General features: G+C 39.1%; 1 protein-coding gene across 1 annotated transcript in view; it reads left to right on the forward strand.

The window, feature by feature from the left end:
• Window positions 1-15,976, forward strand: part of TRPA1 (transient receptor potential cation channel subfamily A member 1) — a 59,214-nt gene that overhangs the window by 6,815 nt on the left and 36,423 nt on the right. Inside the window, exons 3-8 of the mRNA XM_007185124.2 lie at window positions 2,697-2,856; window positions 5,364-5,539; window positions 9,521-9,628; window positions 12,543-12,651; window positions 12,842-12,987; window positions 13,450-13,586. Of these exons, the coding sequence (XP_007185186.2) occupies window positions 2,697-2,856; window positions 5,364-5,539; window positions 9,521-9,628; window positions 12,543-12,651; window positions 12,842-12,987; window positions 13,450-13,586 (836 nt within the window). The remainder of the gene's footprint in view (window positions 1-2,696; window positions 2,857-5,363; window positions 5,540-9,520; window positions 9,629-12,542; window positions 12,652-12,841; window positions 12,988-13,449; window positions 13,587-15,976) is intronic.

The raw sequence follows: 15,976 nt of genomic DNA on the forward strand, positions 1-15,976 counted from the left end.
TGATTTTTAAATAAGTAGTTCAGGAAAGTTCTAGTGTGTTGCCAATATCGCCTCAACTGCTGTTGTGTAAGAGCTCTGGGTTCCCATTCCTTCCTTCCTTCCTTCCTTCTCTCTTTCTGGAAAATTTATTTACATATATGAAAGTATCATGTAGAATAAGCATATAAATGTCTAGTACACATCTAGTATAGACAGTGTGAGGAAAATACTAGAGATAGTTTCTCAGACCTTTTTTGGTCTCAGAACCCCTTTTAACAAACAATCTTGAGGATCCCAAACACTCCTTGTCTTTGGGTTAGAGCTGCCGATATTTGCCATATTAGAAATCAAAGTGGGGAAAGTGTTTTAAACATGGGACTACATGGCACTTATCCCAGTGACTGTCAGAGGTGTGATGTCACCACACATCTTGTGGCCTCTGGAAAACTCTGCTCTGCACCAGTGAGAGAGTGCAGGGCTGGGGTACAGGATGGCATGAGTTGCTCTCTGAAGGCCTGGAGGAGGAGGGAGGGTTGAGGGGGGCTGTAGGTCGTTGGGAAGCAAGGAAAGGGAGATGGATGCTCTTCATTCAGGTGGAAGCCTGGAGAAGCTCAGGCTAAGCCCGATAGGAACCCGCAGCACAGCCTGGTGCTGGGAGAGCTGGACACTGGTGTGCAATTCGGGGACAGGCCCGAGTTTGGCTTCAGCCTCAGTTAGCGGCCAAAATCTGCAATTCGCTTTGCCTTCAGCAACCAAATATCAAAATACCGAATTTGATGCCATTTCTGGCATCTCTGAACTGGCATGTGATCAATGATACCATTATATCTAAACAATGTAAATATATTGGCAAAAAAATAAAGTCTGTCATTTATATTTATTGCTAATAGCTAAATATTCACTTTCAAATATAGGCAGGACTTCTATAAGCAACTTTGAATAAGAATCGTGTCAGTCAATTGAAGTATAATTAAATGTGACTATAATTAATGATTTTGAAAATTCTTAATTTTCTATGTAAAACAGACATTTAAAATTTTCAAGTAGTTGAATAGGGAACTAGATTGTCAATTAATATAGTTATTAAGAGAGGATGCATTGTTAATTTTAGGAGGAACAGAACACAATTTTTGATCCAAAGCATTTATAAAAGTGTAATAATAATGCAAGGCAAGATAATAGAAGCAAGTTTTTGACATTAAGGCTTTTATGAAATTTTTTTTGCTATAGTAACATTAATAACATTAAATAAAATGGTGTTTAGAGAGTTATTTGAGTTTTGGTAAGTTTATTCTGTTTAGGCAATGAGCTTTTCAAGAAAAAGTCCTGTTTGGGAAGGTGTCACGTCTTGTGAGGATGAATCAAAAACAGAATGTCAGCACCTCGGAATTTCACAAGGAAGAAATGTAATGTCACCCATGATTAATCATGTTCAGTGCAGTTATACTAAAGAATATAAAGAGCATGAAGAAAAAAATCTTAGAGAAAAATAAGATGTTCTAGAAATTTCTTGCTTCTCCCCTGACATCAGTGGAAGTGAGCATCTGTTGGGAATTACACTGCTACAGGCCAGTGACAACAGCCAACAACGCCCAAAAGTTATGAAGCCTGCTCTGCAAAGTCCATTCTTATGCTCTGGAACCTTATTCTATCACACAGTTCATTCTAGGATGGGGTTTTGCCTTCAGCTTCAGTTTCTACTGTATGTGGGGTTTTTGGCGTTCATCAGTCAGCCAAGATATGTATTCCGAGCACCTCCCGTTCAAATTCTGACCTTTCCCCTTACTGTGTGCCTTTGGGCAAACAGTGTTACCTCTCAGTGTCCTGATCTCTGGCTCTGAGTAAGTACACAGTAATGCTAGCCCTTCCTGCATGCAGAGAACAATGAGGAATGAACCTGGTGCAAAGAGGAGTGGTCAAAAGAGGAGGGATCGTTCATTCCTGGAGGAGAGTGGGCAGCTATTCTAGATCACTGACCAAGTGACCTAACGTGATGATTCATTAATATGATTCTAGCTCTGTTATCTAAGGACACGTGGGATGGGAATCGACTGTCAGCACGAAGGCCAAAGAGAGGACAGTAATTTAACTTCCTGCACTTAATCCTTGAATTCAAGAAAATCTTTTTGTCTAACCAGAATCCCTCATGCTGCAGTTTTAGTACATTTCTCATCTGGCAGAGAAAATGCCTCTATGTTTTCACTCTACTGATTTTTTTCTCAGCTCGCATCCCTTACACTTACTTCCAAACTCTTCTTGAGGCCTTTATTTCTACAACATATACAGGTATAGGATCAGAAAAATTGAATTATTTATTTAATGTACTTACCAATGAGCATTTGCTGTCACTTTCTATATGCCTAAGCATTTTGTGTTCTCCAGAAAAAAATATTGACTTTATCATAAGCATGAGAAATAGTTTTGGATGATAGTCTTTTTCGTTTGTTTGTTTTTTGGTTTTTTTAAATTTTTATTTTATATTGGAGTATAGTTGATTTACAATGCTGTGTTAGTTTCAGGTGTACAGCAAAGTGATTCAGTTATACATATACATGTATCTATTCTTTTTCAAATTCTTTTCCCATTTAGGTTATTGCAGAATATGGAGCAGAGTTTCCTGTACCGTACAGTAGGTTGGATGATAATCTTTTAACGATTAACTTATATTAAGTTTTACATATGCTTATTTAAGGTAACAATTTTGTATATACTTCCAGGTGGTTTTTGAGGGAAGTGCGTGCGGTTTACAAAACTCTGTAAAGAAACAAAAGAGATTAAAAAACTGTGATGATGTGAATGCCTCCCCTTTGCACCATGCTGCAGAAGAAGGTCAAGTGGGTCTGATGGAGATGATCGTCAATGAATCCTCTTGTGAAGGTAGCAGAACGTTACAACGAGTACTCCGTAAATCCATCATCCCGTTAGACTCATTAGCAAGAGCGGAATAAAGTGATTCTGGAGGATAGGTTAGTTCCAGATTATAAAGGGCCTGAATATGTCACTCAGGAGTGCGCTGTTCCCTCCAGGCCAGTGCCCCTCAATCTTTTCCACTGAAATTCTGCAGAGGATAGTGCAGAGATCGGGGACAGCCCCCTGCAGGTGCAGATTTTCTTTGCATTTTGATGATAGATCATAAAAATTCATGTACGTTTCATGTATTCTTGTATACCATTTTCACTGAGGTCATTGTATACTTAAATTGCTTATCGTGGAATAAAATTGAGACTCCAAGGAGACGTAACATCCTCCCCAGCCTCGTACGCCCAGCCTTGTTTGAGAAACTCAACTGTGCTTGATAAGGAAGGGGGATGCCACAGAGATTTAAGCAGTGAGGTGGTGTGATAAGACCTTTATTGTTTTAGGTAATTCTGTCAATATTATGGAAGATAGATTAGAAGTGCAAGCTCAGTTAAAAAGCTATTTTAGTAGTAAAGAGAAGATGAGCATCCACCAGGGTTTTGAGATTAGAATAAGGAGAAAGGGAGAGATTCAGGAGCTATTTTGCGTGTAGAGTAGACAGTGCTTGGTAAAGACGGAATATGAGGAGTAAGTGGCCAGGAGTTGGACTGACTTTGAGATTCTTAATTTAGGAATTAGGTTAACAGTCTAGCCATCCAGAAGAGAAGGCATATAAGAAAACAGAAGAAAAGTGAGTGTAAGAGTGTGAGGTGTTAATGGTTTGGGTCATACTGAGTTTAAAAGTCCCAGGGGACATCCCCTTGGAAACATTCAGTAGACTTGGAGCCTAGTATCTTGTGTCTAGTAGACTAGAAATACAGGAGGAAAGGAATAACCCCCGCAGGGCCCTCATTGCATAGGAAGTAGCTCAAGTGGTGGAAATGCATGACAAGCCTTTAGGAGACCATAAGATTGCCAACAAAGGTGGCTAGAGGTAGAACACCAACGTTCAGGGTCAGAGGGCAGAGGAAAAGCCAGCAAAATTATGGTGAAGACTGTGATGGAGAAGAGATTGATGACACATGAGCCAAGGGAGAGCTGAGTTAGAAGGACCAGGTGCCACAAAGAGGTCACATAGGAAGAAGATCACAACAACCTTGCTGTTTAGAAGGCCTACCCAACCCTTGTAAAAATGATTTCTGAAAAGTGATGGAGGTAAAAGACAAATTCAAGTTATTTAATTGGTGAATGGGACTTCGTAAGTTTAGGCCCCAGGTTAATTAAGTTTGGTGCTGAATGAAATGCTGAGTGGAGTGCTTTGTCTTGATCAGACCAAATGGTCAAGAGATGTGTGTATGTCAGTGTGTGTGTGTGTGTGTGTGTGTGTGTGTGTGTGTGTGGGGTTGAGAATGAGGCACTAGGATGAATGAAAGAAGATAGTGGGGAGAGAAATTTTAAAAAGGAGAGAAATGGGAAACGTGGTTGCAGCATGGTTCCAGGTATTGCACAATAGATGGTCCCCAAGTCATATTTATGAATGAGCACTTTTCCCCCTTCTTCAGACATAAAAATATCCTACCACCAATTACAATGGTTGATAAAGCAGTCTATTTTAGAACAGATATAGAAAAAACCCTAAAGTATCAAAGGGCATGCTGAGCTCACAGGGTAAATAGTACAATGTATTGTATTGTAGAAATATGTGGAAACCATGTGTGGCATCAAGGGGCTCAAACTCTAATTCCAGTCTTGTGTTTATTTGTGGTGTGTCTTTTTTCTCATTAACATTTTTTGAACCATTGCCTATGGGCAGAACACTCCACTAAGATCTTTAAGGACATGATTTGATATTCTTCTTCCAAGAACATTGCAAGGTATACATATCTTTTTCCCGTCCTCCCTCCCTCCCCCCTCCTTCCTTCCTTCCTTCCTTCCTTCCTTCCATCCTTCCTTTCTTTCACCAAATTTGAATATGAGAAAACTGAGTTTCTAAGAGGTCAGTCAGCTTACAGAGCTCCTTACTAGCTGTGTAACGTTGGCAGGATTGTGAACCTCTCTAGGCTTCATCTTTCTGAAAAACAGTCACAGTTCCTTGTGGGCTGTTGGAGGGTTGAATAAAATAATGGTTGTGTGGAACTTAGTACAGTGCCTGGCGTAGAGGTATTGCTTTTATATAAGCTCATTGCTTTATAACCATTCCCAAATTCATACCAAAGATAAAAACACGTGATAGGAAGACCTATTTCTTATGGAGTCTATAGATCGACAGCTAACTCACTTGACAAAGTCAGTGCCATATGTAGGTGCATTCCCAAAGGTGTCCGTTAGATGTTTTTGAGAACTGAAGCTATCTTTTTATTTTTCCTAAAGAAGGAGCAGCCTGCTACAATGGCACTTGGCCCTGAGCTTTGCAGTGAATAGGCGTGCAGTAGGCAGTGAGTACGGTCCAAGCAAAATCTAACCCACGTTTTCGTGTCTTTTTCTAGTACTGAATGTGATGGATGATTATGGAAATACCCCTCTGCACTGGGCTGCAGAAAAAAACCAGGTGGAAAGTGTTAAGTTTCTTCTTCGCAAAGGAGCCAATCCAAACCTCCGAAACTGCGACATGATGGCCCCCCTGCACGTGGCTGTGCAGGGTTTATATAACAACGTGATGAAGGTAAGGCTGCAGGCGGCTACCCAGGTACCGACCATCGTAGCGTGGGCCGGGACCCACGTCCAGCTGTGTCTGCCTGCTCCAGAAGGCCAACCTCAGCTGCCAGGGCCAACGGAATGTATTGATTTTAACGTTGGCTTTTCTTCTGACCAACTGACGATAGTGGTGCTGATGATGATGACGATGAGAATAATAACAACAACAGTCTTCATTGACCAGTTCTTATGTATCAGCTACCAGAGTTTTTCTGTGTTTAAGAGCTTTCCGTGTTTTAGTTTTTTAAATCCTCCTCATTTAAAAAAAATCTATAAAGTAAGACTATTATTACCCCCATTTCACAGCTGAGGAAACTGAGGTAGAGAGAGAATTAAATAACTTGCCTAATTAGCGCATAAGAGTTAGGTGGTGAAAGCAAGAATTAGGAATTTTTTTCTCATCTTTATGTTTTGCAAGTCAAGGCTTTACTGCTTTTACCTGGCCAATTGAATGATTAAAAGGAAGAAGGTGATGGGTGCCTCAGTGAAGACAGAAAGCATCATTATGAGTTACTGTTTTTGTGAAAGTGAATGGCATGCCTTAGTGGATGGCATGTCTTTGCAGAAGACAATAATACTATTGGGAAATTTCTTCTTATTTTTTTCAAGAGAGTGGGTTTGGTCAAATAGAGGAAACCTTGGTAAATGCCTAAAGGGTATGGTTTAGGTCATGGCTTTTAAACTACATCTCAGGGTCTCAGACACACTAGAAAACACACATGCTGACTTAAAGAGGAATGCAATTTACAAGCAGATCTTGTTCCAGAAATTCATTTCTTAGGTAGGCAATTTGGACCTTACAGTAAGTTTTCCTATAGAAGCAATGTTGCGAATGATGACTTGGCTGTGGTGCTTGTGACCTGTCTTAGTCAGTTCGGGCTGCTATCACAGAGAACTGGAGACTGGGTGTCTTAAACAACAGTCATTTCTCACAGTTGTGGAAGCTGCATTGTCCAAGATCAAGGCACTGGCAGATCTGGTGTCTGGTGAGGGCTTGATTCCTGGTTCATAGATGGCCTTTGTCTCTCTGTGTCCTCACGTCGTGGAAGGGGCAAGAGAACTTTCTGGGGTTTCTTTTACAAGGGCACTGATCCCATTTGTGAGGGCTCCGCTCTCATGACCTAATCACCTCCCAAATGCCCCATCTCTTAGTACCACATGGGGGATTAGGATTTCAATATATGAATTTTGAAGGACAAAAATATTCGGTTGATCACACCACACCAGTGAGATCTCAGGGGTGTCCATGAGCTCCATGCTCCCTTAGCCCAGACACCTTCCTCTCAGCCCCCTGAGTCCTTGGCTCCTTTAAGCCAGACACAGAGGGTGTGAGGGGAGCCCCCTTTCCTCTCTCCCCTTGTGCCTTGTATTTAGCATTGCCGTAATTCTTAGTACAGGGTATGGTAATCAAATGTTCACATGCTTTTCCCCCCTTCTGGCTGGGTATCCTGGAAGGAAGGACTGTGTGTGATTAATCTAACATCTCCAGTCCTCAGCACTGCTGATAAATGCTGGCTCTTGAATGAATAAATGAGTAACTAGGCGTTTTGGCTGAAGGAGAAGGGGAGAGCTTAGGTATCAGTGCCTAAGAAGATGAGTCAGGGCAGCCCCTTGCAGAGGTTACTGGAAAGGCCTTTGTCAACAGGCTCTCTGTTTTTGCCAATGGCTACATTATTCATGAGCCAGATGCTACTTAAGTGTCGTCTGTGTTGGGCCACTAGTGACTGCAGGGACCCCCAGAGATGCTGCTTGTTTCCCCAGTGAACTCTTGTGCTTCCTCTGAGGCTCTTTTCAGAAACAAATGCCCACTGACTTAATTAATCTTGGCTCCAAAAGTGTGATTTGGGAATTCAAAGGCAGGTAACAGTTGAAAGACTGTTGTTAATTAGAAATCAGAAATCTTCAGGCTAACAAATACAGAAAGATAGGTATCACATCGAAATAGAGAAGAAAGTCTAGAAATAAGCCCATAACTGATTTATAATCTAGATGGTGGATATAACAGGTTTTCCTGGGTGACACCAGAACAGGAAAAAAAATAGGGTTATAAGGGAATTGAAATTAGTTGTCTCTCCTTTTCTTGGTCTTACCAACCATCACTTCATTGAAAAGTATTTTCAAGCCCTTCTGCTTCACCCGAGAAGAAGGAGGAGGAATTTAGGAGTGTCTCTCTGTGTGCTTGCAAACAGCAGTCCTGGGGGCCTGACTCTCCCAGTTACACCCAGGGGTCAGGCCTGTACCTCCACCAGCTCTTGCCAATTTCAATCTCCATTGTCCAGCCTTCCTCCAAACCTTCCACTGCCGCCTTGTGGTTATAAAGTAAAAAATTGCTACCCATGTGTGACCTCAATTTCTTACACAGATACCAGTGGTGTATATAGTGTTCCCTGGGGCACACTGGACCGCGGGTTAGGGGCTGGCCTTGCTTCTCAGTAGCCTGCAGGCCTCAGTTCTTGGGGCTTAAGCTCAAAGTATCCAGTTCGAGCCTCCCATGGGACTTCCTGGATTCTCATCAGGGGACTTCCAGAGGCCACACCTGCCAGCCTCCAGACTTGCCTGGTCATGACTGAACTTGAAGTGGGCACACAGTTTAGTTGCTCTCTCTGGGCTCCCTGCCACATACAACTTAACACAGCTTTAGGAAAGATCGTGCTAACGGCAGTGAGCAGAAACACCCTAATAGATGCTCCAAATCTATGATCCAAGATTCTAAGAGGGCAAAGATATAAAAACCTCTCCGTATAGACTTGGGTGGATTATTTCACAGGTGAATCCAGAGTTCGTTAAGAACAGAATGCGATGCTTCAAGTCCATAGACTGAACCGTGTGTTCTCATTTTCCTTCATCAGCAATCTCCCTGTGTATTCCTGTGGCCTAAAATTTCAGTGTAATTTTCCTTAATGGGCAGAGCTAATTAGTCAGCCTAATTCATTTGCTGACACTCACATCAGGACACATTCTATTAACAAGGGGCTCTGTGTGCCTTTTTTTTGGTAAGTCAAGGTGTTTTGGAAACAGCATGTTTAATAAATTCTTTCTTAAACAGCTTAAGTGCAAGCACATGTTATAGTTTTATCAGAGACTTGCTGCAAAAGAGAAGGCCTCTAGTAGGCCAATTCAAAGATTTCTCTTTTGAGAGAGACATTTATGTAAGATAGTTTTTGTTAGATTTAATATAAAATGAAGACTGATTCAAGATCTATAGATTCTTGGCCAATAATCAGCCTGAAGTCAACCAGGTGAGGGGGTAACAGGTCTTCAATTAAATTCCATCAGAAAAATCGCTTAACCATTTTATCAGGAATGCTCGTTTTTACATTAGAGACAAAGTTTCTGTTCCAGACTGTGTGAATTGATTGAGTTAAGCTATACCTGTGTTACATGAGACTCTTCTTTTCTCTACTGGAGAGAATGGAGTTTTAATGGACATTTCCCAAAATACTTGCAATCTGGGTAAAAGAAAAATGACTAGATGGGAAAAGGAAACCATTCCCTCCCCTCTTCGCCTCTCCCTCCCTCCCTCTCTTCTTTCTCTCTCTCTCCTCTTTCTTTACGTCCGTCACTCCTCTACCACCTGCACGTTCCAAATGGCTCCACCAATTTAGTTTTGGTAGATATTAGTTAATATAGCTCACTTAATACAAGTGAGAGGTATTCAGTGAGCAATGTTAACTAGTATCTACAATTCTTAGTCTATTTCCTGTTCTACAGCTCCATGTTGCCTTAATTGACATGCTGTAGAAATTGCCATTATTTCATCTATTTGAGAAATTTACATAGTACCCACTATGTACAAGGTTTCATGCCAGATTCCATGGGAGAGTGATGAAAAAGATGACTAAGGACATGGTCCCTGGCATCCTAGAGCTTAAAATCCAGTGGAAGACAAATACCCTATTGGGAAACGTCCATGTTAACTTTTTAACAATTATTCCCCTCTTTTATGTAGGTCTTGATTGAGCATCGCACTACTGATGTTAATCTGGAAGGAGAAAATGGAAACACAGCTCTGATAATCGCATGTTTCACAGATAATAGTGAAGCAGTGCAGCTTTTGGTTTGTACTTTAATCACATTTTTTTCTGTTTTCTTTATCCTTTAGTACAACATGAATTTTTGTTATTTACAACAACTTTCAGTTTCTCTTCTTAGCAAAATATAAAATGTAGACACTAGGTCAGAAAAAAATAGTTCTATGTGTTTGGGTATATGTACACACCCCTTCAATCTTAAATGAGTCTGAGATTGCTTATCGAAGACGAATAGGAAAGCATTACAGAAAATGTGAGAAGATCGAAGTGAAAAGAAAATATCAACAGGAAAATTTAAGGTGAAGCTGGTGGTCAGGCTAGAATACAAAATACAAAGCATAATGGCCTGTATGTTCATAAAGGTAGATCATACTTTTGACTCTGAGCTTCTGAATAGTAAAAGGAAAGATGAATATAGTCATTTGCAAACTTATTGTTGGGCCCTGAGATAAAGGCTAAGGGAAACACAGCCATACCTGTTCCCAAGATGAGAAGAAATTGCTGCCATGGGTTCTCAGAAAGGGAACCTTGAATGGTATAACGACTAAGGTCTTTAGCCACAGCCCTAAAAGCAGAGCCAGGCTTCTCTCCCGTGAGATTTCTTGGGGCCGGTCCAGTCAAACTCTGGAGATACCCGTCACCATGGCTGCGTCCTGCTCCACGGAGTAACCCTTCTGAGTGTGGGACAGAGTTCCATCAAATAGCTTTCTTTTAAATATTCCTCAATCACTCATACATTATTCAGGCCAGGTTCTATATTTTTAGCACTTGATTTTCCCTCTCCACCATCCCAGAGAGTAAATAAAATGAAATAAAAGAATTTCAGAGTATCTGTGGGATATTTCAATTTACAAATGTGTTCTAACCTATTTACTAGGTATACTTGGACAAAAATATATATTCTTATAAGCTGTCATGATTGGACCAAAAAGAGAATAAAAAATAAAGTAACTAATACTCAAATAAAGAATTTAGAAAACGGGCCCCAAATAAACCAAAAGAAAAATGGAATAAAGGAATAATAAAGTTGAAAACAGAAAGTAATAATTTTGGAATTATTCAATAAATCGAGTTATTTTCTCCAAAAAAGATAATAAAACAGACATAGTATTGGCAAGTCTAACCACAATGGAAAAAGCTAAAGCACAAATCAACAAAATTAGAAATAGCAAAGGGATTTAACTGAATATGATGGGGAATTTTAAAATGGCAAAAGATCAGTATGCAATCCTATCCTAAAAATTTGAAAATGCTTTTCTTAAGGGATAAATAACTGAAAGTAAAGTGACTAAAATTTAAAGATCTGTAGGGAACCATTAAAAGTATTTTAAAAAAGCATTATTAAAGCTCTGGAACCAGCTAATATTACATGCTTTTATAGATTTTACAAGTTCTTTCAAACTTTCAAGGAAAAAGTTTCCATTTCAGATAACCTTCCTATAGCACAAGAGTGAAACCATGCAGATTAATTATATGAAGCAGACATAATAGTAATTCCAAACTTGAGAGCTCCCCCGACCAAAAAAATGTAGATCAATTTCACATACAAATATAGATGCAATCTTAAACATACTAGCAATTAATTCATTGAAATAATTAAAAGTAACACGTAATACCATGTTGGCCTTACCAGGGAATGTATGGAGAGTTCAGTATTAGGTTAGATTATAACCCATCGATTGACTCGAGTCAACAAAGCGTATGATTATATCGAGCTATTTATCTTTAAATGGTTATAAAATTATCTGTATTCTTACAGATCTATAAGGAAAAGACAGTGCTCCACAGAAAATTGGCAAGGGACACATAGAGTTTATTTAATTTCTCTAGTAATCAAAGAGAAACATGTTAAAACAGTGAGATATCATTTTTTTTAATCTCTTAAATTAGAAGGATGAAAAATCCTTACTGACTTACAGTGTTAGAGAAATTTTAATGAGTCGGGGAATTTCATTCACTGTTGCTGCGAATACTTTTTGACTCACCAATTCCAATTCTTGGAATACATCTCAAGGGGATAATTAAAGGTATCACTGATATTAACACCAGTGTTATATATAGCAGAGAAAACTGAGAAAAAATGGAAATTTAATAATAGGGATTCATTATATAAAGTTTTGTGTACCCCCAAATGGAATATGTACTTGATAAAATCATATAATTTAAGAATATTAAGTAAAATACGTTTTAAACAGTGCGATCATATAGTATACACATAAACATTACTTTTGCAAAGAAGACAAAAGAATATTGTCTTCTAAAGTGTAAAACAATTCTCTCCCTAAAAGTGAGATTATAGGTGGTATTTGCTTCTTCACACTTTTTTGCTTTTTCAAAACCTCTTGTTTTGTGATAATGAAAGGTACTTAAAACAAAACTGAAATCCAGTGATCTGTAGAAAATGATTGTTGAAAATGGTTGATTCAGAGGTCAAGGTAATATACCATTCAGTTCTTTTAACAACGTTTTAGTAGAGAACTTTCATTAGTAAAATGTCTAATTTTCATAATTTAACATGAGTACTGGTCTAATCATTTGTTAATTGCACAAATGAAAGGAAAATAATCTGGGAAATATCACTTTATTTGTATAAGGAATTGAGAATGGTTGTAGGAGGAATCATGATAATGTCTTAAAAAATCTCTTTAATTTCATTGAAAAATGTGTTCACTTTAGTTTGGTGGGGGATCACGTTGATATTTTTGTGTCTATGTTGTTACTTCATCGTTAGAAAATATAAAGTGTCTGTAGTTCAGAATCTTAGCCTAGTTCCAAAATTACCTTCTTGCCTAGATTTCATATTATATGAAGCTTTTCTGTGTAGTTTTACATAGGCACGGAGTAGTGAAAAGGTCTGGGAGACGCGTATTCTTGCCCATTCTTGTGATCTGGGCTTTAACTTGTGTCATTTGACTTCTATTGTTCTTTCTTTTCTTCCAGTTAAATAAAGGAGCTAAACCATGTAAATCAAATAAATGGGGATGCTTCCCTATTCACCAGGCTGCATTTTCAGGTGCCAAAAAATGCATGGAAATAATATTAAAGTTTGGTGAGTAAAGACTTTCCTCCATTATGTAGTGTAAAGAAACCTATTCTGGTGGATGCTATTAATTTGAGAAATATTTAATATAATTTATACCTGGGCTTTTCTGTAAGTCTGAAAGTCCTTTCTTTTTTAAAAAAAAATCCTTTTATTTCTTTATAATATTTGTTATCTTGAATTTTATTTTCTCCTAAAGGTGAGGAACACGGGCATAGCAGACTGTCTCACATTAACTTTTTGAACAATGGGAAAGCTAGCCCTCTGCACATGGCAGTTCAAAGTGGTGACTTGGAAATGATTAAAATGTGCCTGGACAGCGGTGCAGAGTTGGACCTGATGGAGGTAGTTGTTCAAATTCCACCTGATACTTTTATTGTAGAATTGTCGTGAATTATTTGCCAAAGTGCTTTACAGCTCTTTTACGATTAAATTAGATAGATATTATTTCCTGCTATTCATGTAGAAGCCAAACAAGAAACTCTCCCAAATTTTAATCTATCTAAAGAATTTTGAGAGCTACCAAAAGCAGTTGCAAACACAAATACAGATACAGTAGAGATACACTGATGATAGGAGTACTGTCAGAGCTGTCAAGAACTGTTGGATTGCAAGGAAATAAAATTGCTAGCTAGGATTTTTCTATTGATGCTTTTCAATAGATGAAACCAATTACTATTCACCATCTGAAATTCCATATTCCTTGATTTTGTTGGCCTGGGGAGAAAAAAAAAACAAGTGAATTTAGGTTTTATCCTTAAATTGGGATGAAATATTGATTGACTCTAATATCAAAACTCTCTACAGAAAGGGAAGTGCACAGCCCTTCATTTTGCTGCTACCCAGGGAGCCACTGAGATTGTTAAACTGATGATATCTTCCTACTCTGGCAGCAGTGATATTGTTAATCAGGTGGATGGAAATCACGAGACACTGCTTCACAGGCAAGTTTCCTACCTATGATTCTGCATACAGATTTCTATTCATATGTTTAACTATACCCTGCAAGACAAAGTTAGCACTTATGGTAGCAGAGATTCTATAGTTCGAAAGAAAAGAGCAGAGATAACAAAGGTCCTGTGGTTCAACTGGAATCTCTATGTTCCTCTGGAATCAAAGTAGAAAGTTAAATAGATTTTCATAGCATAAAAGCTCCAGTGGAATATTCTGGATCAATTCTTAGTCCAGTGGCTATAGGCTCAAGATTCATTTCCTATATGCTCAGGAGGTCAACATACATGGCTTTTCAAGCCCTGTCTAATCTGTTTCAGTTCCTCACGTGTGTCTCATCCTCTTTCTCAGTGGAGGTAATGGAGCAGATACATATGGATGGTCCACTTTTCCCACCCTGTTTCCCTTTCCACTTAGCCCCACAATTACACATAAATGCTCTCAAAACATACATGTAGGGCTTCCCTGGTGGCGCAGTGGTTGAGAATCTGCCTGCTAATGCAGGGGACACGGGTTCGAGCCCTGGTCTGGGAAGATCCCACATGCCACGGAGCAGCTGGGCCCGTGAGCCACAATTGCTGAGCCTGCGCGTCTGGAGCCTGTGCCCCTCAACGGGAGGGGCCGCGATGGAGAAAGGCCCGCGCACCGCGATGAAGAGCGGTCCCCGCACCGCGATGAAGAGTGGCCCCCGCTTGCCGCAACTGGAGAAAGCCCTCGCACGAACCGAAGACCCAATACAGACAAAAATAAATAAATTAATTTAAAAAAAAAAAAAAAAAAAAAAAAAAAAAAAACATACATGTAGTTTTAGGGAACGATTGCCAAGCTCAAAAGAAGATAAATATTTCTGTTGAGTTTAACAGAAGTACAAATCAGAGAAAAGCATCTGAAGCTATAGGCTTACTAGCTGCTAGGACAGGAAACAGGCAGTGTAGACGGAGAGTTCAATTCCTTGGGAAGACAAGGACTGAATGCACCCTGTGTGAGAGAAGGAGGTGACTGAGATGAGCCTTTGCTGTCTCTCTGTCTCTGTCTCTATCACTGTCTCTCTGTGTCTCTCTCTCTCTCTCTCTCTCTCACACACACACACACACACACACACACACACACACACACACACACACACGCAGAGCTGGAAGCCTGGAATGGCAGAAAAAAACTGCGATATTCTCAATAGGTAACTGAACCAAGAAATCTACAATATCCCACAGGGAAAAAGAAACTCTAGCTACCAACATAAGATCTGGTTCTAACCTGGGAAATGGGGGGGGTGGTGGTGGTGAATGTACATATTAGCAAAACCACCAGCCACAATGGACTATGCATGAATAGAAGGGAACTCCAAGGAACTTCCACGTAGGATGAGTTTGCAAATTAAAATTTCGTAGCATAAAGGAAAACATAAAATTATGACAATGAAATCAACAAAAGGATAATTTACTTCCAAAGAAATGGAATAATTGGGCAATTTACAAATAATTTTAAAATAAGGATATTTAAAACTTTCAGAAATTTAAAGGAAGGAATGGTCAGTTATGTAAAAGTAGGTATATTAAGATAATGGATTATGGAAAACAAATTGGCATTTATGAATCAAAGATTGGTGATGAGAAAAAGATCCAGTTGGAAACCCAAGAAATGCAAAAAACAAATATTGAAATAAAACAAAGACTCAGTAGACAGATTAACCTCTACACCAGAGATTTCTCAAACTACTGCACATTGGAATCATGTGAGGAGTGTATAAAATCCCAGTGTCAGTTCATGTGCCAGATTACATCATAATTCCTGAGGAGGGGTCTCAGGAATTTTTAAAAACTCTTTGTGATTCCAGTGTTTAACCAATTTGGAAACCTAGTGATCCGGGTATAGTTAAAATATGTACATTTAGAATAGAGCTTTAATATACAAATATGCATAAGAATGAATTATTTTAGGATAATAGACCCATCTCCCTGACCAAAAACTGTACTTAGCCTGGTGACTAGCTAGACACATTCAACTTGGATTGGCTGAAGATTTCTTGGACCAGTTCAGTCCAATTCTGAGGAACCTAATATTGATGTATGATCCTGGAATGTCTTTCTGATAGACAGTGACCTTTGGAGTTTATCTTGAGGTTCAAAGGAAAGCTTGCTCTTTGGGCTACAGTTCCTTTTACTAGTGTAGTGCAAAGATGTCAGTGGTCTGCAGGCCACACTTTGAGTAACAAATCTCTAGACTGGAAAGATTTAGAACAAATTGAATGGGACCTTAATGTTATTATTTATTTCCTAAAATTACTAAATACCTCTAGTATCATTTATAATGCAACTTGTTGTGAATTTGGGGTAAAAATTGGCAAGCTGATTCTAAGATTCATACACAGGCATAGAGGGAACTT

This window comes from Balaenoptera acutorostrata, chromosome 17, assembly GCF_949987535.1.
Source record: "Balaenoptera acutorostrata chromosome 17, mBalAcu1.1, whole genome shotgun sequence".
Classification (NCBI taxonomy): domain Eukaryota; kingdom Metazoa; phylum Chordata; class Mammalia; order Artiodactyla; family Balaenopteridae; genus Balaenoptera; species Balaenoptera acutorostrata.